Here is a 24831-nt window from a genome sequence, read left to right on the forward strand (position 1 = left end):
GCGATGAACATTGGGGTACACGTGTCTCTTTCCCTTCTGATTTCCTCAGTGTGTATGCCCAGCAGTGGGATTGCTGGATCATAAGGCAGTTCTATTTCCAGTTTTTTAAGGAATCTCCACACTGTTCTCCATAGTGGCTGTACTAGTTTCCATTCCCACCAACAGTGTAAGAGGGTTCCCTTTTCTCCACACCCTCTCCAGCATTTATTATTTGTAGACTTTTGGATCGCAGCCATTCTGACTGGTGTGAAATGGTACCTTATAGTGGTTTTGATTTGCATTTCTCTGATAATGAGTGATGTTGAGCATCTTTTCATGTGTTTGTTAGCCATCTGTATGTCTTCTTTGGAGAAATGTCTATTTAGTTCTTTGGCCCATTTTTTGATTGGGTCCTTTATTTTTCTGGAGTTGAGCTGTAGGAGTTGCTTGTATATTTTTGAGATTAGTTGTTTGTCAGTTGCTTCATTTGCTATTATTTTCTCCCATTCTGAAGGCTGTCTTTTCACCTTGCTAATAGTTTCCTTTGATGTGCAGAAGCTTTTAAGGTTAATTAAGTCCCATTTGTTTATTTTTGCTTTTATTTCCAATATTCTGGGAGGTGGGTCATAGAGGACCCTGCTGTGATATATGTCAGAGAGTGTTTTGCCTATGTTCTCCTCTAGGAGTTTTATAGTTTCTGGTCTTACGTTTAGAGCTTTAATCCATTTTGAGTTTATTTTTGTGTATGGTGTTAGAAAGTGGTCTAGTTTCATTCTTTTACAAGTGGTTGACCAGATTTCCCAGCACCACTTGTTAAAGAGATTGTCTTTAATCCATTGTATATTCTTGCCTCCTTTGTCAAAGATAAGGTGTCCATACGTGCGTGGATTTATCTCTGGGCTTTCTATTTTGTTCCATTGATCTGTATTTCTGTCTTTGTGCCAGTACCATACTGTCTTGACAACTGTGGAATCTTTTATTTGTAGTTTTGGGTCCAGTCCTGAGCTGACATGGAGTATCATTGATTTCTGATGAGTAAATCAGAATTGTGGGAAGAGTGGTTGCATCATCCTACCTTCCCGGAACTCTGGAGTTCAGGACAGTCTCCAAGGCTTCCCCACGTTAGGACATGTCTTTAAAACTCCCCATTTTTTAGAGTTTCATAGTGCTGGATGTGAACCTGACGTTCTGTGTGACATGTTCTGTGTGATACAATGGAAGGTTATGCAACATCTCATAGTTGTCTCCGCATCAAGAAGAGAAAGTAATTTTCATTACTTCAAGACCTTAATACCTCCTTAGTAGTAATAGAAGTGTTAGTTGTTAAGTTGTGTCCAACTCTTTTTGTGTCTGACTCTTTGTGTGTCTGACTCTTTGTGAGTTCATGGCTGCAGCCCATCAGGTTCCTCTGTCCATGGAATTCTCCAGGCAAGAATCCTGGAGTGGGTTGCCATTCCTTTCTCCAGGGGATCTTTCTGACCCAGGGATCAAACCCTGATCTCCTGCATTGCAGGCAGATTCTTTTCCCTCTGAGCCACCAGGAAAGCCACCTGCTTAATTTATTTTACTCAGTTATCCAGCCTAATTTTTACAGCTCAAAGATCAGGTTATCATACCTCTTTGGAAGGTAGGTTCATCTAGTTTAATCTAGAAGTTGGAGAATTTGCTTCAGTCCAGTCCAGTCGCTCAGTCATATCCAACTCTTTGCGACCCCATGAATCGCAGCACGCCAGGCCTCCCTGTCCGTCACCATCTCCCGGAGTTCACTCAGACTCACATCCATCAAGTCAGTGATGCCATTCAGCCATTGCATCCTCTGTCGTCCCCTTTTCCTCCTGCCCCCAATCCCTCCCAGCATCAGAGTCTTTTCCAGTGAGTCAACTCTTCGCATGAGGTGGCCAAATACTGGAGTTTCAGCTTTAGCATCATTCCTTCAAAAGAAATCCCAAGGCTGATCTTCAGACAGGTTGGATCTCCTTGCAGTCCAAGGGACCCTCAAGAGTCTTCTCCAACACCACAGTTCAAAAGCATCAATTCTTCGACACTCAGCCTTCTTCACAGTCCAACTCTCACATCCATACATGACTACAGGAAAAACCATAGCCTTGACTAGATGGACCTTGTTGGCAAAGTAATGTCTCTGCTTTGAATATGCTATCTAAGTTGGTCATAACTTTCCTTCCAAGGAGTAAGCATCTTTTAATTTCATGGCTGCAGTCACCATCTGCAGTGATTTTGGAGCCCAAAAAAATAAAGTCTGGCACTGTTTCCACTGTTTCCCCATCTATTTCCCATGAAGTGGTGGGACTGGATGCCATGATCTTCGTTTTCTGAATGTTGAGCTTTAAACTAGTTTCAAAAACGAAAGCGGGAATTTTCTCTTTGATGACTTCAAAGGGTGCAGTGTTTTCTTCTTGTAGAACCACAAAGCTGATTCTTTGTGCCATGATGAGCATTGTCACTAAACTCATCTTCCAGGAAGTTGTGTGGCATAAATAGTATGATATTTTTTTGAGAATATAATCAGAGCTACAAGTATGACGTCGATGGAATAGTTCTAGATAGATTTCTCTATCTGCCTCAGTACAATTGTGAGTCAAGTAACAGGAATAGTTGGTTCAAGAAAAAGGCAATGTTTAATTCAGGAACTCTGGATTTAATCCTCAGACTTTTGAATAAATCTTTCCCACCTGCTCAGCCCCTTTCCTCTGGTAAGTATAAGAGTGACTCCAGTTTATTCATCTGCTTTTCTCCTGTAATTAAATAGACCTGATTCCTGACCTGAGGCCCTCCCCTCACACTTCCCCCAAGATTGCTTCCTCTATTCCGGTGTTTTCTCTCTCTTGCTTTCAGAATTAATAGGAAATCTGGTCTCTGAGCTGTTCTCAGCATCGCAAGTGTGAACCTTCCCTGTCAAAATCTTCACAAGGAAAATGAGTCACAGCATCACCAGAGTGATGAGGTCACAATACCACAGCCCCTGGTTTAAAAATGTATTTGTACTTTTCTGTTGTAAATCGATTTTACGAGAACTATGAAATTGGGGTGACAGCTCTGAAGCCTGTTCTTTTCAACACTGGTAACTGGCTCAGCCTTGGCAGGCACTGGCCAAGACCGAGTCATGCTCTGGGTTCTCCCACCATGCACTCCGCTTTTCACCTTGCCTGGGAGGCTGGAGACAGCGCAGGCCGTGAGTGCACCAGCCCTATTTTCCTGGGGTCATTTACCTCCCGTGCAACTGTGCAAAGTTTTGAGTTCAAACCCTGTTACTTACTAGCTGTGTGATTTTGAGCAAGTTATTTAATGTCCATGTGCCTAAGCCCCTTCACCTATAAAATAAAATTAAATTTAATAAATCTATTTTTATATTTATAACATAATAAAGTGCCTAGAAGAGTAGTTGGCACATGGTACTATATAATTCTTCAATTTATTATTAGAATAAAGTACCCTCAGAGGCTATTTTATAGTACCTTTAAAGAGGCTTTTTGAGAGAAGCATTTGTTATTTTTATGAAATATGCATAGCCCTAAAAAATTCCTCCATAATCTATCAGAGACAGAAAACTATAAAATATTTATCAAACAATGCACCTAATCCTTAGTCTCTAGAAAGTAGCAACTTTCACTTCACTTGTATTGTCTTCTTCCAGACAATTATTTATTGAGTTTTTAAATACCAGACATTTTACAAATACTGTTTTCTTTCATCCTCAAGAAAGTCTGCACAGTAAATGTTAGTATCTATATGGTGGATGTAGAAGCTAAATTCTGAAGAAATTAAGTCATTTATTGCAGGTCATATATTTAAACCATGGCTGAACCAGGATTTGAACGTGAATTGTTTGAGCCAAAAACCATGCCAGGAAATATTTAATCAATGAATTCAGTGCGTGGTGACCTAAAGAGAATTTGATGCCTAAAAACAAAGGGAGGGGCAAGAGAACAGTGACAAGAATAACAACACTAGCAAATTTAGATTCAGTTATGATTTATAGATTTTTCTAGAGTCCTGTATGTTTGCCCTTACACTATCCAACAGCTTGGGGACAGAATTTCAGTTAAAATGGAAATAAGTCTATTTGTCTTGAAACTGTATGCCATTGAACTGACATCCCCACCCCTCCTCACCAAAAATATTGTTTTTTCCACACATGAAAGAATACAACATATCTTCTAGAATCACAAAGAAAGCATGTTGTTCTTTTTTGTTTTTCTTTGGATTTCTCACGTGCTGTTCTAAATGGGCGATCACATACCTGGTGATTGATATAGACCGTTAAGGCATGTGCAAATTACTGTTGACAGAGAGCAATGTGCCTGCAAAATCATCCCACTAGTCACCTCATAGAAATAAGCGTACTGTACAAAGCAGTATGCTTGCTGTGTAAGTGTAGTGTCAGGAAAAATCACCCACTTCCCCCTTTCAAACGTGTTCCTGCTCCTAATCCCTCCTATACAGACATTCTGGAGCCATCTGTTATAAGACCTGAAATGTAGACCAGTTCTGTTCATTATAAAGTACTTCAAGTAGTCTTAGTGCTGATATTAGCATTGCTACTGTAGCAATAGTAGCATTGCTACTATTCAGTGGCTCTTCTTTTTCGGAGTATTTTGTATTGAATTCTTAGATTGAATTCTGTTAGGTTGCTTAAAATTCAAGGAGACTGAAAACCTGCGTTTAAGATCTATTCTACTATTCGCTGGGCTTTCCACCAATCTGTGTTTCAGTTGCTTCGGTTTATGAAGGGGAAAGCATACTTGCTCAGCCCAATTCATTGTAATTCCTCAAGGAACAGTTTTATGAGGTGAAAAGTACCTCATAACCTGAAATATATAAATTCAATTTACAGTCATTTTTTGTTAAGCAAATAGCATCTCAGGTTCGTTTCCATCTTTTGTCAACTATGTTTCATAATGACGTGCACCCTAATGACACGTGTTAGATGTGTGCTAGGTACACTGACACTTGGAGGAGCTTCACTGACATCCAACGGGCACGCACTGGATAGAGTTGGAAGCCCCAAATCTTGATCTCCAGCTCCTTAGGACCACATGCTCCTAAGCTAACCTCCCACAAAGTTTCTGGCAGCTGCATTCACAGCTCTCACCAAGGATGAGTAAACAGAGGAGCTCTCAGAACCTACAGGGCAATTGTTTTCCTGATGTGGAAGAGCTATAGACAGATAGTGAGATAGAGATGTGAAATAGTAGCTATATTAGATTTTTTCTGTTGTTGTTGGATGGGGGTAGGGGTGCCAAGTAAAAGGTACATTTTGAGAATGAACACACTTCTAGTTTAAGTGAATTTCCATCACAAAGATGCTGGATCGTGTGGTGGTTTAGACACAAGTAAAGTTAAAGAGGATTGGTGTGTGTTAGAAGAGAGGGATTGTGATTTACCCTTGACAGCATAAACAGATCTGCTCCCTTCCCAAGGATAGGAAAGAACTAGATTGAGTTTTATGGCATGCTTTAGATGATTTTTGTTTCTCTCTCTGAGCATAGATAGTACTATAGAGTTAAAGATCTGGACGCTCTCCTCCCTGGGTGGGGATACCAGCAGTCATGGACTCAGTCTAATGGTAATGTAGACATTACATTGAGATGAGAGTGATGATGACAGTGACTATGATGTGAAAATTAGCTGTCCCTTTTTGAGAATGTACAATATGACAGGGACTGTGCCAAGTACTTTATATATATTAACTCATATAATGCTCACAGCAACCCAGTGAGATAACCCTGTTATTCCTCCATCTTACCTGGTGGCTCAGCTGGTAAAGAATCCACCTGCAATGCGAGACACCTGGGTTTGATCCCTGGGTTGGGAAGAACCCCTAGAGAAAGGAACAGCTACCCACCCCATCCAGTATTCTGGCCTGGAGAATTCCATGGACTGTACAGTCCATGAGGTCGCAAAGAGTCGGACATGACTGAGTGACTTTCACTTTCATAGGTAAGGAAACTGAGGTAGTTATAACTTGCTCAAGATGAGGAGCTGGTAATTAAGTGTCAGAGACAACATTTGAACCTATGTATATCTAACTGTATAGCCTATGCTCTTACCACCAGGGAATATTGGCTTCCTACAGTCTATTTTAAAAAGCATTAAATAGGACTTCCTTGGTAGCTCAGTGTTAAAGAATCCACCTGCCAATGCAGAAGACACAGATTTGATTCCTGGTCTAGGAAGATCCCACATGTCATGGAGCAACTAAGCCCGTGCACCATAACTATTGAGCCTAGAGGAGGTGCTCCGCAACCAGAGAAGCCACTGCAGTGAGAAGCCGTTCACCCAAACTAGAGAGCCGTCCCTGCTGTCTGCAACTAGAGAAAAGCCCGTGCAGCAACAAAGATCCAGCACAGCCAAAAAGGAATAAATAAAATAATTTTTTAAAGACAGTTTTTTTTTTTTTTTTTATTAAAGCACTGAACAAAGACAGGGATTGAGGGAAAGCCCAGTCTTTAGACACTGGATAACAGCTTTCTGTTTCCCAATTTACCTTGATTATAAAGCAGACACAGTTATGTATTCCTCACAGGATTTTGATGAGAACTGAATTTAAATACTGACTATGTATGTGGTATGTTCACTATAAAGTAAGAGGAGAGAGAGCTATGGCTGCTGGGGAGTAGTTTGACAAAACCCCAAGCATTAGTTTTCCAGAGAGAAGCAATGACACCCAGCCAGTTATCTGGGTGCTGCCCATTTACATGCTCACTGATCACTACCACAAGCATGGCATGGAGTCACTTAACAACAACCACAAATAAATATTTTGGAGGCATCAACCATGTGCCAGCCCTAGCCCTGTCTTACCTACCAAGGCTTTGAGGATTATACAAAATTGACAAAGCCCTGCTTCCAGAGGCTTTATAGTCCAGGGGACAATTCGGTTAATAATGAGATAAAAATATATGTCAGGTTCATATAAGCACAAAGAAGGAAAAACCAGGTATGTAGACCAACAGTGACATTATTTGGGGAAGGACATATAGGAGAGTGAATGAGGAGTGTCTCTCTCGCTCATTTGTTCACTGAAAAAAATTTATCCCGTACTACTGACTTAGAATGTAGTAAATTACATTTCATAATGAAAGAAGTTTAATTAAGAAAAGAACAAATCAGTCATCGCTAGTCAGTATAGTAGGAAGAATATGGTGATTTAATTATTTATCTCATTGTGTTTTAATTTCCTGAACCAGAGACATTTTGCAGAGTCTTACCAGATAGGAAAGCAGAGCTTTTGGTCAAGTTCACTGGGTTCTGGGGCTTCTCTTCCTCCTGGTTGGCTCTGGGAACCTTCTCCAGCAGCTTGGGGTGTGGTTTGTTCTTGGGAATGCTCAACTGGATGGAATTCACCTGCAATGGTGGTACAAGGGACTGTCTGCCAGTCAGGCTTGTTGTCTTTTCCCAGATGTATTGGCTGCCCTCTGCTCTCCTCTTTCTTCACTTGTTGGCAAAGGAAGCCTCACAGTCCCACTCATCATCTGGTGTGTGAGTTCAGCAGCTTCAGCAGCCTGATAAGGAGTCCCTCTATTGTGTTCCCGGCTCAGTGGCCATTGTAGGCATAGAAACCTCCTAGAACAGGGTTTGGTATCTCCTCACCTTGTCCACCTCTCCTTCCTTCCACTGTGCCACTTAAGAGGTAGTGATCACTTGTAGAGGTTGTTGTTGTTGTTGCTTAGTCGCTAAGTCATGTCTGACTCTTTTGTGACCCCATGAACTGTAATCTGCCAAGCTCCTTTCATCCATGTGATTTCCCAGGAAAAAATACTGGAGTGCATTGCCGTTGCCATTTCCTTCTCCAGGGGATTCTTCTGACCCAGGGATTGAATCCAAGTTTCTTACATTGGCAGGCAAATTCTTTACCATTGAGCCACCTGGGAAGCCAAGGTAGAGAACTGCAATCAGCAGCTCTCATCAGAGTCTACTGCTGCTGCTCAAGCATGGAGCCCCTTCCTTTCAGAGCTGACTCTCAAGCTGGCATTTGCTTGAGGATCACTGACCTTGACCCTTGATTCAGTTAGCTCACTTATACCTCTTTCACCATATCTAAAGAGTATTCTTTTTCTGAAAGAGTTTAGTCAAATTATTCTGTCTAGCATGGGCCCTTAGAGATTTGTTATTCAGTTGCTAAGTCATGTCCAACTCTTTGCAACCCCATGGACTGCAGCACACCAGGCTTCCCTGTCCTTCACTATCTCCTGGAGTTTGCTCAGTCTCAAGTCCATTGAATTGGAGATGCCATCCAACTGTCTCATTCTCTGTCATCCACTTCTCTTCCTGCCCTTAATCTTTCTCAGCATCAAGGTCTTTTCCAATGAGTTGGCTCTTTGCATCAGGTGGCCAAAGTATTGGAGCTTCAGCATCAGTCCTTCCAATGAGTATGCAGGGTTGATTTCCTTTAGGATTGACAGGTTTGATCTCTTTGCTGTCCAAGGGACTCTCAAGAGTCTCCTCTAGGACTATAATTCAAAAGCATTAATTTTATAGACCAGTAGAAGTATATACCTCATCTTAACCCTGGTCTCTTCCCAGTGCCCATTTGAAAAAGGGGGCTTCCTTCCTTGAATATCTAAGGGACCAGTCATCTCTAACCTATAACCTTAGGCCATGGGGCTCATCATACAGATTAAGTCTAAACAGGGAAGACGAGAGTCTCCAACAACCTTCCCTGAATATTTTCACCTGTTTAACTTATAAAGAGGTGAGATGTATATTTGAAAAATAATTTGATATGATTCCAGATAACCCATGAGTAAGATGAATATGTTTTTTTCTATATTTGTTTCCCTTTCTAAGTGCTTTTAAAATTATTTTCAATGTCATTTCTATAGTTTTGTGACTTGTCTGATTCCTGCTCTTTCATTTCTATAATTGGATTCTTTGTTCAACTCACTACAAGAAGTCAGTTATTCAGTTAGGTGTTGGGCAAACATATACTTGTCTTAGCCAGATGCTCTTGAAGTCCATCACTGGGAAATGAAGCATTTTAAAAGTTGACCAAAAAAATTAATCCCAGATTAATTTGCTTATCACTGTCTTTCTGAAATGGCAGTAATTGAGTTTAAAATTTTAAATTCATCCAACGAATATTAATTGAGCATCTACTATATGCTAGACACCGTTCAAGAAACTGGAGATTCAGCTGTGAACAAAAAAAGCCTTTTGTATGCTGACTTTCATCTGTCAGAAGGTGCCAATTATAGTATGCTTTTTGCTTCATTTCCATCTGTCTTTGTGGGACAAATAGAGTTATACATACACAAAATAAAAGATAACTCTTTTGAATGGAAACTGAGTTCTTCACCAGTAGTGCTTTATACTGTGTTGAATGTGCCACTTCATATTCTTTAGGAAGTTGCTGGGCTGCACATGTTAAATAAATAATATATGAAAGTGAGTGAAGACTCATATCTTCATCAGTATCCATTACTTGAAAAGTTCACATCGTTATTCCAGTTTCCATTGTGGGATGATTTGGTTTTTTACATAGTCAGTCAATAAGTAAGCATTTCTTGCCCACTTATTATGACTCTGGAACTGCAGTGCTATGCTGCATGCTTCATCTGAAGAGGAAAAAGAATTCCCTCACTACCACTGTGCCAAGATTTGCAAAGTAGCTCTTTTTTTTTTTTTTTTTAAGGGAGCAGATATACTCTTAGTGTATTTCTCTCTCTCTTTTATAAAATAATTTTATTCTGTTTACTTTTTTATTTTTTAATGTGCTGGGACTTCGTTACTGTTCTGGCTTTTCTCTGGTTATGGCAAATGGAGGCTACTGTCTAGTTGCAGTGCACAAACTTCTCACTGCAGTACTTTCTCTTATTTCCCAGCACAGGCCTTAGGGTATGCAGTAGTCATGGCATGTGGGCTCAGTATTTGCACCTCCTGGATTCTAGAGCTCAGGCTCAATAGTTGTGGTGCACAGGCTTAACTGATCTACGGCATGTGGCATCTTCCCAAATCAAACCCTCATCTCCTGCACTGGTAGGCAGATTCTTCACCACTGAGCCACCAGGGAAGCCTGCAAAGTCCATCTTGATGTCTCACGTTCCCCCAGAGAATTGCCCAGTTGTCATATGTCTGGGCCCCCAACTGTCTAGGAACTAAAAGAATTCTTCATTGCACTGAAGATCAGAGTTCAAAAACATGATGGCCATTGTTGGCTGGAGCACAACAGTTTCATTGCATCTATTTACATCCTGTTCCCCATCCCCTCACACCCTTATTGAGTGTTGAGAGACCCCCATATCCAAGCTATGCCTATTCATCTTTTAAATGACACCTTCTTTCCTAGAACTGCCTGAAAACCTGAAGAATTTCCTCTACAACACTGAACAAGGTTGGACCATCCTCCTTTCGCTCCTCCATAACGGGTGATTCTCTGAATTTCTGATCTTTGACTAGATTCAGTGCAAGTACAGAAACTCCACTGGGGGTTTCTTTAATACTTGGACATGTCTCCTAAAGTATATGCTATCAACTATGCTCAAAGCCAACTAAATAGAAAAACAGAGTGAAATTTTCTTATGTGAATTTCCCCTCAATACATTATTAACAAAATAGAGTGAGCCATAAGTAGATATTTATTAGATTTGTACAGATCCATCCACACCTTACTCTGGTTCTGATCTCTCTGGCCCTTCAATCTGGCTTCTTGGAAATATCTTTTGCTCAATCAAATTGAAAATATTTTAGTTTACTAAAGATATTCTTGGAAATAAGAACTGATGCACAGCAATGACTTTTTAAAAGTATTTAAAATTCAATCCTGTTTCAGAGAAAATGTAAAGTATTATCACTGTAGTATTAAGAGCTAGCAGAAGTAGATACAGGGCCACATTTTTCTGTATTTGGAAGGCTGAAGTATTCTGTGATAACTGCAAAAAGCTAAATGAATTGAAGTGTCCCAGTTGAATGCCTGATGTTATATTAGTTCTGAAAACTAGGCATTTATAGATTTTTGCCTAAAGCTCTTTTGTAACATAATAAATGCAAATGTTTGTCCATCTTAGACTGAGTCCTAATTTGTCCATCCCTCTCCCCCCAGAGAAAAAGGACATTATTAACCAGAGCTTATTATTGGGTATGAAATAGCTGTTTCTTTTATCTGGCTTTCTTATCTATGATTCTTAAATGGTGATGAAAAGTATTGCCCTTTCACCCAATGGACCTTAAAATTTGACTAGATCCCAGAAAGTTAGTAGGCTTCCCTAGTGGCTCAATGGTAAAGAATCCACTGGGTTTGATCCCTGGATTAAGAAGATCCCCTGGAGAAGGAAATGGCGACCCTCTCCAGGCAAGAGCCTGGGAAATCCCGTGGACAGAGGAGCCTGACAGGCTATAGTCCATGGGGGTCACAAAAGAGTCAGACATGACTTAGCAACTAAACCAACAACAACAAAAACAGCAAGTTAGTGAAATGGTTCCTTTCATCTCCTTCAAACCAATATTCATCCAAGATTTTACCCTTAGTTGAGAAGTAAACATTTTCCATACTTTCGTTTCCTTTAACATCTCACAAATTACAGTGCTCCCGAAGAACTTTTCAGTAAAAATTCTCAGCTATAACAATGAAGATTTCTGAAAAAATTATGGTGACTCATCATGACCCTTTTCCTACATATAAGGAACTGCATTGGCAGGTCCCCATTCATTAATTCATGGATAGCAACATCTCCATGTAAAAATGAGAGGATTTCATCAGAGCTCAGCACAAGCTTATTTGTGGCCAAGCTGTGTTTAAGAAATAAATATTTTAATGAAACTATAAACTGACTTTTTTTACCCATTAAATACCAGGCTCTCCTTTTTACTGACCTCCTCCATCTGTAACTGACATATTTAGACTATTGGCCTTACTATATAGGCTTCCCAGTGGTGGTGCTAGTGGTAAAGAACCCTCCTGCCAATGCAGGAGAGGCAAGAGACATCTGATCCCTGGGTTGGGAAGATCCCCTGGAGGAGGGCATGGCAACTTGCTCCAGTATTCTTGCATGGAAAATTCAATAGACAGAGGAGCCTAGCAGGCTACAGTCCATGGAGCTGCAAAGAATTGGACATGACTGAGCATACACACCCTACCATCCTTACTTTATAGATGGGTTAAAGTTCAGATGTCTCCTTGAATTCCTGGGAAATTACTGATTGCTAAATACTATGAGGTTATTTTTTTTAAGTGTATTTTAAAGAGAGTCCTGTGTGGAAAGACACAGTTTCTGTCTGCTCACTAGTATGTCTGTGGTGCCCAGCATAGGCACTCAGTGTTGTTAAATGAATAGATGAACCAGGATGTTGACATGACACTTTACAGACGGTCTGCTATGAGAAAGACTAAGTTATTCAAAGTCACTGATGCAATAAAACTGGACTTGGAGTTGGGTAGGAAAGGAGAGGACCTGAGTTCAAATACAAACGAGACCACTGACTGATTCACTCATGCTATAAACTGAAGCAAATTTTCAGGGCACAGCTTTCCCCATTAGAAGCTGAAAGGGTTGTGCTAAATGTACTGAGTGATCTCTGGTTTCCTGGGCTCACATGTTCCTTGTTTGGGGCAAGCTCTTCTATTTCCAGCTGGGCAAAGTTCTATGTGGTCTGATGCTCTGTGGCTTCCCCCACAGCCAGTCTTGGGAAACCTTCCCTCCTTGTCTCCCCTCTCAGCAAAATATACTACCAATGCTATTACCTCTAGGACTGCGAAAGGAAATTTACCAGAAAATAACCTGGAGTTTGTCATATTTATGGAACTAATTACAAACACCAAAGAAATTATGTACACTTTGGCATTTTCTGGCTTAAGACCCGGTTTGTACTTAAAATATTTTTATTTCTGTATGCCTCTGTACAGTCATTTAAGCTGACCTCATCTTAGGCTGGTTCTCCTTCCCCTCCTTCCTCCCCACTCCCCTCCTCTTCTTCCTTCCCCTGTCTTTCCTTTCCCTTTCGGTTCCCTCATATCTGTCTCTTTCCCTCGATCTGTACAATTTGTATTAGTTGTCTATTCCCACTTAATTCCTAAAATCCAACTCCCCTAAATCTCTGATGATATTAAGGGGTCCAGAAGTGCCTCCTGGAGAAGCTGCATGTCTGTGGGGGTACTTTGGGCACTTCTTTGGGTGTATTTACCTCCTGGGTTCCCAGCTCTTGTAGGGTTGTCTCACTTCTCTGCTAACCATGTTTTTTTTTTTTTCACATTCTCTCCCTTCCTGCCCACCCCTTCCTATCTTGTGCCCCTTCCACTCCTGGATTGTTCAGGTGAGCCTGATCCCACAATCTTCGCACCCACGTCTAGTCTGAACCTTTCTAAATAGCCATTTCAACACAGAGGCTGTGCACAGAAGCTTAAGTCCTCATCATTTGGAAAGTTAAAGTGACAGACGATTTGATAAATTGAGATAGAGAGAGAAAAACAGATTGGGGATGGAGGTGAAAAGAACTTAGAGGGGCTCTTCCTTCATCCTTATAAAGTAACCTTCTTTATATCATTCAGACACTCAGCTTCCTTGTAAAGTATCTTCTTTTTATCATTCAGACTTAACTTCCTTCTTTTTATATTTTCCAAAGTTTTAAGAGTTTATCCCTTTTCTTTTGTGTTCTTAAAGAGTAAACGGTGATGCAGTTTTCTTGAGTCACCAAACGGTCTTTTATGCACTTGCCTACTCAAATATTTGGCTTGTTTACTCTCACAAGTACCAGTACTTGTATTAAAGAACCATTTGGCATCAAGGCCCAAGTGCAGATGTCCTATCACATAAGACGGTGCCTCATTCAGAAAATTCAAGATAGAGTAAAATAAATTAACAACATCTTGGCTGCATGCTCCATTCACAACTGTTAATTTAACAGGGTTATGCTTCCATCTCTGAGCAGAGGGCTCCTGGCAGGGACAGCTGCTCCTGTGCCCCAGATTGTGCTGCGTGTGTCCCAGTAGGAGTCCTCAAGAGCAGCAGGAGAGCAGGAAGGTGGTGGTGCATCAGAGCACCAAGCAGTGTGACAGCATGGCACTGGGAGGAGGAGGCAGAGGGGCTCCTCCAAAGAGTTGTCGTGCACTCCTTCATTCTCTGTGTGAATACATGTTGGAGAAAAAGAATAACTTGCCTTGAGTTTTACTGGAAATTTATCCATCCTGCTTTTACTCTCAGAGGCAGTTTATTTTCAAAACTAGCTTTGTATACCCATGAGCATGTTGATAGACCTAAGCAATACAGCCCCATATGCTTGTCTGGAGAATGTCAGGTCTACATCATGATGAACAGGATCTGGGTCACTGGGACAGAACTGGTATGACAGGTGGAAAACATGCCTTATGTTGGCCTGCTGTGATTTGCATCCTAAACTGGAGCAAAGGCCAAGGTCAGGCCAAGGTCGAGATTGGGGCCAAGCAGAGGACTTGGTACATGATAAGCATTCTTTAATTAATGGTCTTTTGCTGCATTGTTCACTGCTGTATTTCCCCATTGCCTGAGAGAGTATTCACAAAAGTTAACTCAGCTTATTATGGTGATTATTTTGCAATATATACAAATATTGAATCATTATGTTGTACACCTGAAACTAATATAATGGTTATATGGGAACGATAAGTAACCACCCCGGGACAGCATGGTAGGCAATGACACTATAGTGAATTCTGAGCGCTCACTTGCCTAGGTGTTTCTTTTCATGACTAAACCTTTTATCCCTCTCCTCTGATTCAATTTGCATGTGGAAAAAAGTTATTTGCAGCCTATGTTATTCTGTAACCTGATCAAGTGGTAAAAAGTTCACATTCTAGTCTCTTGCCTTCAGTACTAGGATGGTTCTACTGATGATAATATAAAACTAATTTTAAGTTTAAATTGCTTTGAGAATAAGAAATTGTGATCTAGTGAATATATGCCACTGTTTCAAAAGTGAAAGCTGTGTTTTCTACTCTTTCTGTTTAAAAAGAACTCAAGATTAATGACCATTTTTTGAATTCAAACCTTGAAGGCCTGGTATGTTCATTACTGATGCTGGACCACACACAGAGGGAATTGGATGTTATTTTGTGACTAGCATTTTGAATTCTCAAATCCTGAACAAACCTCACAGAGTGCTGGAACTCTTCTGTATTTTGTACAAGACCCTCATGGAATTTCCTGTTTAAACCCTTAACATACTCTTTGCCCCAAACCTACTGGTTTCCTGATCAAGCTTGAAATCTTGAGGAAACAAATAAACTTCCACAATACTTTTTTACATCATAAAGTTTTTCACAGAGTCTCTCACAAAAACCTGAAAAACCAACATCTTTCAGAGCTCTTTGATGAAAACCTAGGGTGGGTGTGACTTGAATTTCCAAAGTACATCTACAAAAAGGCTGATTTAAGTTTGGCCAAGGAGAGACACTGAGTTGGGAAAAGAACAACAGATATGCCAGTGATTCTGGAAGGCCAAAAGGACATTAATTTTTCTGTAAAATAATGTATTCTCTCCTAAGTTCTTTACCAGGGAAAGAAAGGAGGCTTGGTTTGAATTTCCAGAGTACTGCTGATTGCTTAACTCCAAGTATGGTGCCTAGCACAAAATAAGTCATTCAATAAATATGTGTTGAATGCTGTGATTTGAAGGAAAAGAACATTGTTCCATCTCTCCTTTTTTCCCCCCCTTTTCTCTACAAAGGTTGAAAAAAATGATGAGGACCAAAAGATTGAACAAGATGGCATCAAACCAGAAGATAAAGCTCATAAGGCCGCGACCAAAATTCAGGCTAGCTTCCGTGGACACATAACGAGGAAAAAGCTCAAAGGAGAGAAGAAGGGTGATGCCCCAGCCGCCGAGGCGGAGGCAAATGAAAAGGATGAAGCCGCCGTCGCGGAAGGCACGGAGAAGAAGGAGGGAGAAGGCTCCACTCCCGCGGAAGCGGCCCCAGGCGCCGGCCCCAAGCCCGAGGAGAAGACCGGCAAAGCCGGCGAAACTCCTTCCGAGGAGAAGAAGGGGGAGGGCGCCCCCGATGCTGCCACAGAGCAGGCACCCCCCCAGGCTCCTGCCCCCTCGGAGGAGAAGGCCGGCTCTGCTGACACAGAAAGTGCCACTAAAGCTTCCACTGACAACTCGCCGTCCTCCAAGGCCGAAGATGCGCCGGCCAAGGAGGAGCCTAAACAAGCCGACGTGCCTGCTGCTGTCACTGCTGCTGCCGCCACCGCCCCTGCTGCAGAGGATGCTGCTGCCATGGCAACAGCCCAGCCTCCAACGGAGACTGCGGAGAGCAGCCAAGCCGAGGAGAAGATAGGTGAGCGACCTCCAGGGTCAGACGCCAAGATGGGGCGGGGGGCAGGCGGCCTATCCGGAAAGCCAGGCCACCTGTGCCATCAAGAGAGGGGAAAATTCTAGAAGGTATTTTCAGGAAATCAAGGGAAGCTGCGCTGAATTCCCCAAAGTGACAGGAGTTAACTCTGGCCACTTACATTCCCAAGTATCTCCAATCCTGAGCGAGAACTCAGGCAGGTCTGTGTAGCAGCCAGTACTAGACAGTCTGGCAATTGCCTTGTTACTTGAATTGGCATAAAAAGTAAAGCTAGGTAATCCTGGATGGGGGAAAAAAAAAAAAAAAAAAACAGCAACATTCTGTGTGTAGGATAGACTTCGTTTAATAAATTATTACGGAGACTACACATATTTTATGGATGGGAATTAGCTAATGTGATTATCTGGCTCTAGGAAGTGCCTGGTATAAATACAGCCAACTCCCTATTGATTCAGATGATGTAGTTTGTGAATTGCCAGCAGCAAAAACATAATCTCAGACCACCTTTCCCTGTCCCACAATATGTTTCTGGGCATTCTCCCCACCATCAATTGGTGAACAGTGTACATATGTGTATGTACGCTCAGAGAATGTTAATCGTAACATTAATTGGGGTCAAACTAATTAGGAAAATAAGTCTGTTGATCTTGCCAAAAACAAAAGAAAACTCCCAAATATAGAATATGTTGTGAAGTCAAACAGAAATTATCATTTTATTATTGAAGATACTACCTTCTACCATATGCATACATGGTTGAGGGTTGACTCTGCTTATTAAAAGGTACTAGGTTCTCTTTGGTTTGGAGAGCTAACTTGGAGTTTTTTCACTATAATTGCCCAAAGAGCCTATTGGAATAGGGCTTTCTCAGTGCAAGATAAATTTAAGGGAACTTCACCCCCAACATGACCTGCTCCTCACCCCAGCACATCCACAGCAGTGAAGGAGGTCAACAGTTTCCAAAGTCTTTCTCTGGCATGGTATGACACATAAATATCTTTCAGCCCCAAATCTTAAAGATAAACTTACTTCTGTGCCTGTTGAAAAAGTTGGGTTTACTCTTTTAAGATTTAGTGATTTAATGCATGTTGTATCTAAGAACTCAGATTTGGACTGGACCACATTGTATCCTTGGGAAAGGACCTAGTCCACGAGGATGCTCTGGGAAATGTCTTGCCATCTGACCATTAGATTGAGAAAGTAATTACTGGACATTTGCCATGATATCCACTTCTCCACATTAGATACTGCAGGATGGCACAAGATTATTCTAGATATTTTCAGCTCTATGTCTTTCATCTTACTCCCTAAATTCTGTAAGAAGCCAGAGTGTATTAATCATTATTGTTATTAGCATTCTCTAACTTCAGATAAAGTGCACATCTCTTTCTACCAGTGACTCATTTTAAATCTTTATTCTAACTACATACCTGCCCCAGGGGCCACACCTTGAGGTTAAGAAGATGGGAATATTTCCCTGGAAAAGGTAAGGCATGTGATAATGATGGTTTTGGTTTTAATTTACTCAGCAAGACAAACCTTGTTAACTATTCTTCTTTAGGTGTAAGTTCTAGCCTTAGGCATGATGGCTGGAAGTCACATTGCATATGATAGACTATCTATTAGGTAATTTTCATATATCTTAGAAATTGATTATGATTTAAATATAGAAAATATTTGACACTGCTCAGATCATATTTTTAAACTGGGTTTTCTGAAGTTGTAAGTAAAGACAAAAGCATATAATGTGATGAGGTAAATGCTCATGATCTGGATTAATAGAAAGAATTGCTTGAATCAATGAAAAGTCTAAAAATAATATATTTTAAAGGAAGTTCGGTTTTATTATTTTTCAAGTTAGAATAATTCCAATGAATTAATAAAATATTTTAAGTAGTTACATGGTCAGTACATGTCACGTGATGAATGAAAACTGGACAGCATCAATTCCTAACTGGACAATTCAATTCTTAATCATTTGTTTACACATTCATATAGTCTTCCTACTGCCTTTCTTATGCCATTCACTTATTTTGTTAAAAATGAATCTGGTCAGTGAAAGCAAGTAGAGATCATGTACTGTCCTAAATTTTACAATTTCTGCTTGAAATATGTTTCAGTTAGTCTGAGTTTCATATGTACACTGAAAGGTAATTGATAAGTATAGATGAAGTTCAATTTGAAGCTAGTCACCAACAGCACTTTATTTTACATTGTTTCTGAGCTTAGGTAGGTATTGTCATCTTGGTTAGATCTTCAAATGCTGCCTGTAGTTTCTTCCTGGACTGATGTATCTATTAGCCTTGCCTGCTATAGGTGACAAGCACAGATTACCCGATATAGCAAGTCTCATGGAGCTGTAGAAACTAGAGGTGACAAGGAGATCCATCACAGCACATCAAGCCCAGATTCCCATGGGCCCTGCACCACAGTCTCCTCTGTGTCTTATTGGATTTCATTCTAATCCAGGATAAAAGAACAATATTCCTAATTGATCTCTACTGTCTGGGAATAGATGGCTACCCTGGGTTGCTTTAGGATTCTGTGACTGCCTGAAGGGGTGGAGAGAGCAATCTGAGAAGGTTGAGTGGGGTTGGGGCAGAACAAGCCACAAGAGAGAGTCAAGATAAAAATTGCTGTCAGTGAAAGGGTCAAAATTTTGGATCAGTTTGATCACTTCTGCTGCTAAGTCATTTCAGTCGTGTCCGACTTTGTGCGACCCCATAGATGGCAGCCCACCAGGCTCCCCCATCCCCGGGATTCTCCAGGCAAGAACACTGAAGTGGGTTGCCATTTCCTTCTCCAATGCATGAAAGTGAAAAGTGAAAGGGAAGTCCCTCAGTCATGTCCGACTCTTAGCGACCCCATGGACTACAGCCTACCAGGCTCCTCCATCCATGGGATTTTCCAGGCAAGAGTACTGGAGTGGGGTGCCATTGCCTTCTCCGAGTTTGATCACTACTTTAGTACAAATGGAAATTCTTTCTAAATTATAAATGTTTGGTTTATTTTCCTACCTTTGTATTAGTGAGTTTATAACAGATGGATCTGTTGCAGTAGGACTTTTGGAATTTTTTTAATCCTCCAACCATATCTTCCTATCTCTGCTTTGCCACTCTGCCTGCACATCTGTATATCTAAGGCAAAAAATTTTCTGTGCATTTCTGATGATGATTCCTTTATAGCAGAAGGAGTGTTTATGTTATCTTTATGGCACTGTCCCTCTTCAGCCATAAGGAGAACAGCTTCAAGCCTCTTTTATTGACAGTGTCTCTGGTGTCTCTTCGATGGATAGAATCACTGTGCTCAGTGACTTTCAGGGAAAGAATTGTCTTCTGTGTCTCATCTTCTCCATGATAATCTGCTGACTTTCCCTGACAAAAGACGCCAACATTTCTTCTCTGCCTATTCTAAGTGATGTCATACTACTAAGGGAACACATCCAGGAAGCTAGAAATTGAGATGTTGACTGAGTAACCTCCACAGGGTACTTGATTGTGGGATGTAGGATGTATTACTCTAGGTTATGCTACATTTTCTGTATGTTGAATTTGGCTGCATTTTGTTGTCACGGTCTCTTTGCCTTTCTAATTGGGGTCATCAATAATGATCTAGGAACGAGAGGAGTTCTATTTATCATCCCTCTGAATAGAAATTCAGTGTCTTCCTACCTCTTTTCTTCCTTTTTCTGCCTCCTTCTTCCTTCCTTCCCTCCCTCTTTTCCTCTCTCTTTTTGTTCTTTCTTTTTGCCTTTCATTTATATTAACTTTCTACCATACCAAGCATTAGGGTCACAAAGATGAATTAGCTATGGTTGCTGATCTTAAGGAGTTCTCATTCAGTAATGGAATGGGATGAAATTCAAGCAGTAATGTTGAAAACAATCACAGTAATCATCTCAACTCATTTGAACTCTACAAAAATATGTGGAGTACCTTTATATGTTAGTGCTCTGTGGGACAAAATATGGATGAGATATCACTTCATGCAGTTGGGCTACATGCTATAAAGTTTTTAGTAATATGTGTCTCTATAACCAAATTATTAGAAAAAGAATAACTACAAATTTTTTAGTTTCTGAAATGATAATTAAGTGTAAAAAAAAAAATGAAATACCCAATCCGTTTCTAGAATTGGAGAAATTTTTTACATTCCCCAGAACAAAATGTTCTAAGGCCCAAGGTATCCATCCATAATAGTCTTAGCTCCCCAAAGGATAGGCTCACTTTCACAGCACTGTGTTACATGTGAGATTTCCCAAGGATATTTACACTTACTTGGCAGGGTGCCTCAGAAGCAGTTTTGATTTGATATGTGGTTTCAACCACTTCCTAAATTTACACACAAGTCATAAAGAGTCAAAATTTGGGTTGTGAAAGTCCATAAATGCTGTCTATAAAACATGGGCACCCTGTTAGCTACTCAGTGACACACTGCTTAAATACTGTTGATTATTAAGCTTTCATGGCATACTTTTATATTGCTAGAGTAATCATTTTTATTGGCTTTTCTTGACAACAATCCAGTGGTATTTGATAACGTTTTTCTTTCTGCTTTTACATTCTGAAAATAGGAGCAAATTAAATGGATATATTGCCCATAGACACAGTGACAAAATAAGGGTCAAATTGATAGACCTGTAATCCTAACCTTAGCCTTGCAGTTCTTTACCTGTCTTTTATGTATTATCTCAATTCCTGCATTTTCTCATATCTTAACAGCTGTGACAATTTCTGATTATCGTCAAGAAATACCAACCAGGTCCTAGGACATTTCTGTGTCCTGTGCTCCCAGTAAGATAATGCTGAGGAGAGAATGTTGGGCTCAAATAAGAAGACCAGGGCTCTAGCCTCAATATCTTTACTAATCAGACATGGGATACTAAGCAAGTCATTGCTTCTCTCTGGACTTCAGTTGTCTCATCTCTTAGAGAAGGGGCTAGGAGAGTTGGTTTCTTAAGGTTTTTTTCAAGGTTTAAACAATTAAGTGTCAGACCCTGTGCTATGTGGGGATTATTCCATTTAATCATCGGGACCATTCTGTAGTATAAGTGTTGTCATTTCCTATTCCCCTTTTGCAGCTGTGAAAACTGAAGTTTAGACATACTGAGGCACCTAATCATCATCAACAGATTGCAAGGGGCTAAACCAAGAGCTGAACTCTGACAGCCTGATTGCAGAGGTTATTTATTGAATCCTGACACCCAGGGAGAAATGAAGATGAGAGGAATGTCTAAGAGCCTTAGCTTCATGTCCTAATCTAAGACCACCCCATCATTTGTATAATTGAATGCTCAAACCTCTTGTCTGAGAATCAATACTGATCATATGTTTAGATGGGTACCCAATAACTAACCATACTCCTTGGTCACAACTTCCTCACTGCTCCATCACCCCAGAGTTGTTAGGAATATTACACTGGTTTTGAATCTTGAGTTCTTAGTTTAAAAATTCCTCAAGTACTGTTGGATTAGGCCTCAGAGAGCTTTGCTATGCTAAGTCACTTCAGTCGTTTCCGACCCTGTGCGACCCCACAGACGGCAGCCCACCAGGCTCCCCTGTCCCTGGGATTCTCCAGGCAAGAACACTGGAGTGGGTTGCCATTTCCTTCTCCAATGCATGAAAGTGAAAAGTGAAAGTGAAGTCGTTCAGTCGTGTCCAACTCTTAGTGACCCCATGGATTGCAGTCTAACAGGCTCCTCCGTCCATGGGATTTTCCAAGCAAGAGTACTGGAGTGGGGTGCCATTGCCTTCTCCACAGAGAGCTTTAAGATCAGTTAAAAATTGACTGTTCTTAACAAGAATACTGCTTACTCCATTAAATATGCCAGGAGAGCTGAAATTTAGAAATTGAAGTTTTTGGAACTCAATCAGATTGAAAGTAGTTTCGTCTATTCTGGACAATTCCTGCCCTAAATTTAGCTTATCAGAATTAATATATTTTAAAATTCTTGTTTATATTTTGTTCCTCCCTTTTGGCAAGTGCATTTCCAAAGGATGCTGATACTTTATATTTATAACCAAAAAAGGGTAAAGAACTTAATAATTAGGACTGATCAGAGAACAATCACTATATCTTTAAACAAAGATTTAAGGTAAAAGATAAGAGATATATTTTAGAGTCAAGAAAATCATATTGTGATGTCTTTTATTTATTGCCCATTCTTTCATAGTTCATATTTAATAACTTCTACCAACAAAAGTCCATCTAGTCAAGGCTATCGCTTTTCCAGTGGTCATGTATGGATGTGAGAGTTGGACTGTGAAGAAAGCTGAGCACCGAAGAAATGATGCTTTTGAACTATGGTGTTGGAGAGGACTCTTGAGACCCCCTTGGACTGCAAGGAGATCCAACCAGGCCATTCTAAAGGAGATCGGTTCTGGGTGTTCTTTGGAAGGAATGATGCTAAAGCTGAAACTCCAATACTTTGGCCACCTCATTTGAAGAGTTGACTCATTGGAAAAGGCTCTGATGCTGGGAGGGATTGGGGTCAGGAAGAGACGGGAACGACAGAGGATGAGATGGCTGGATGGCATCACTGACTCGATGGACGTGAGTGTGAGTGAACTCTGGGAGCTGGTGATGGACAGGGAGGCCTGGCATGCTGCAATTCATGGGGTTGCAAAGAGTCGGACACGAATGAGCGGCTGAACTGAACTGATCACCTTATAAAAGGAGCCAATAAGCAGAAAAGCATGTATGTAATTCATTCCAATCTTAAATTGGTGAAAACTATATTTGGAACTGAAAATCAGTATTTCTTAAAATGAATATTTTTCAAATACTAATGCATTTTCATCAAATATTTTTTTCTCTACATACACACATGCACACACACATACACACTCAATTCCAAAGGGATTACAAGGAAAAGGAGGAAGAACCAAGAACAGGAAGAGTTACCTAGTCAGTCCATTTGGCTAAAAACAGAGAGAGAATAGAGTATCCATTTTAACGGACTAGGAAACATTGAGTGGATCATTACTCTTATTTTTTTCTCACAATCATAGGTTCATTAAATGAAGAATGAAAAGTTTTCTATAATCAGACATAAAAGCAAGGGAAGAAGGAAACTGATAGTGCTTCTTAAAGCTACAAGACCAGAGCCCTTGAAGGTCTCCCAAGACCAGAGCCCTTGAAGGTCTCCCAAGACATATGGTTTACAGCATGCACAAAGAAGAGGGAAAGGTTTGAAAGGATGTGGAAATTTTGCCAACCCTTACTTGTGTTTGAATTTTGTACCATAAGAAAATAACTTAATCAGGTGCTGAATTTCGGACCAATTCATGTCATCAAGAACATTTGAATCATTGCCTTCTTCAAAAATGTCTCCAGCCAGTTATTAATCTCATAGTGATAAAGCTTGGCTCTTTAAGTAACTAATTTATTTTGAGGCTTGTTTAAAAGAATTGCCCATAAATTTTTTTCACAAGGATGATGAATAGCATCAGGTTTTTAATAGATCCAGTATCTTGTAGGAAGTATATAGTACAAGTGCTCTGTATTTTTAGCACAAGAGACTAAACACAATCTTAAATTAAGAGAACTGGATTCGTGCTCAGATCATATTGATTTCAGGCTAGGTTGTCTGCCCTCTGAGCCTAGGTCTAACACCTGCAAAGTCAGTGCTTTCAGCTAGGTCTTCTCTGCCTTCTCACTTCAAAAGGCAAGTGTGCAGTGGTAGACTAAAGAGGTATCTGGAAGAGTAGCAAGTGGTTTCTAACTCAACCATTCTCACTTCCCTGCAGGGCCTTGTTTTCTAAACTATTAGATAGTGGGTTTAGGGGGCAGGGCAGTCACAATAACTGGATCTTTGACCATCAGTGAAATTGGCTAACAGGCCCAAGTATTTGGAATTGGGCTATTGTTCATCCCAAGAAAAGATAGTGTAGATGTTACACAAGTTAGATGTGGTTACTCAGCAGTTCTCACATGTATTTTCAATTTTTGAATCACAAATTATAAGATGGTGGAAGATAAAATATTTTGGTTCCATCATCTCACACCATTCTATTTGGAATGGAAAATGCAATATCTTCAGGGATAAAGGAAGTAACCTAGGAAGGCTACATGTCTTTCCTTATGAATCAGGTTCAATACTAATGTTCTTTTCTGTAGGCATATATGTAGTCAAGTAAGTCCTGAGGCTAATTCTTGGTTTTTATTCTTTCTAGTATAAGTTGGTAGAATCTTTTGGATTTCAGAATAGAAACCAGAAACCATTAACCTAAATGATCCGTTCTATGTGTGTCTCTTAGAGTGAAGATGAACATTTTTAGAGCCCTGCTAGAATATTCTCTTTGGGGTATGAAAAAGTGAAGAATATAATTTAGATATACTTTAGCACTGTCTCCATGCCTGTAGCATATTCTTCTGCCAACTCACAAGTACATATGTACACATACAAAGACACACACACATACACACAGATCCAGTATGTAGGAAAGGTCTCCCAAGAGTTTAGGCCATTGGAGAAAATCTAGAAGAACAATGAACTACATGTTTTTTCACTCTTCAGGCCAGCAAGAAGTGGGGAATGACTCCAGGCACATCTCTCTATCCCTAGGAAGGGGTA

At 40.4% G+C, this 24831-nt stretch overlaps 1 protein-coding gene across 1 annotated transcript in view; it reads left to right on the top strand.

Moving 5' to 3' along the window:
• Window positions 1-24831, top strand: part of GAP43 (growth associated protein 43) — a 101767-nt gene that overhangs the window by 46120 nt on the left and 30816 nt on the right. Inside the window, exon 2 of the mRNA XM_010845360.1 lies at window positions 15634-16243. Coding sequence (XP_010843662.1) covers window positions 15634-16243 — 610 coding nt within the window. The remainder of the gene's footprint in view (window positions 1-15633; window positions 16244-24831) is intronic.

The sequence above is a fragment of the Bison bison genome, unplaced genomic scaffold (assembly GCF_000754665.1).
Source record: "Bison bison bison isolate TAMUID 2011002044 unplaced genomic scaffold, Bison_UMD1.0 scf7180017864215, whole genome shotgun sequence".
Classification (NCBI taxonomy): Eukaryota; Metazoa; Chordata; class Mammalia; order Artiodactyla; family Bovidae; genus Bison; species Bison bison.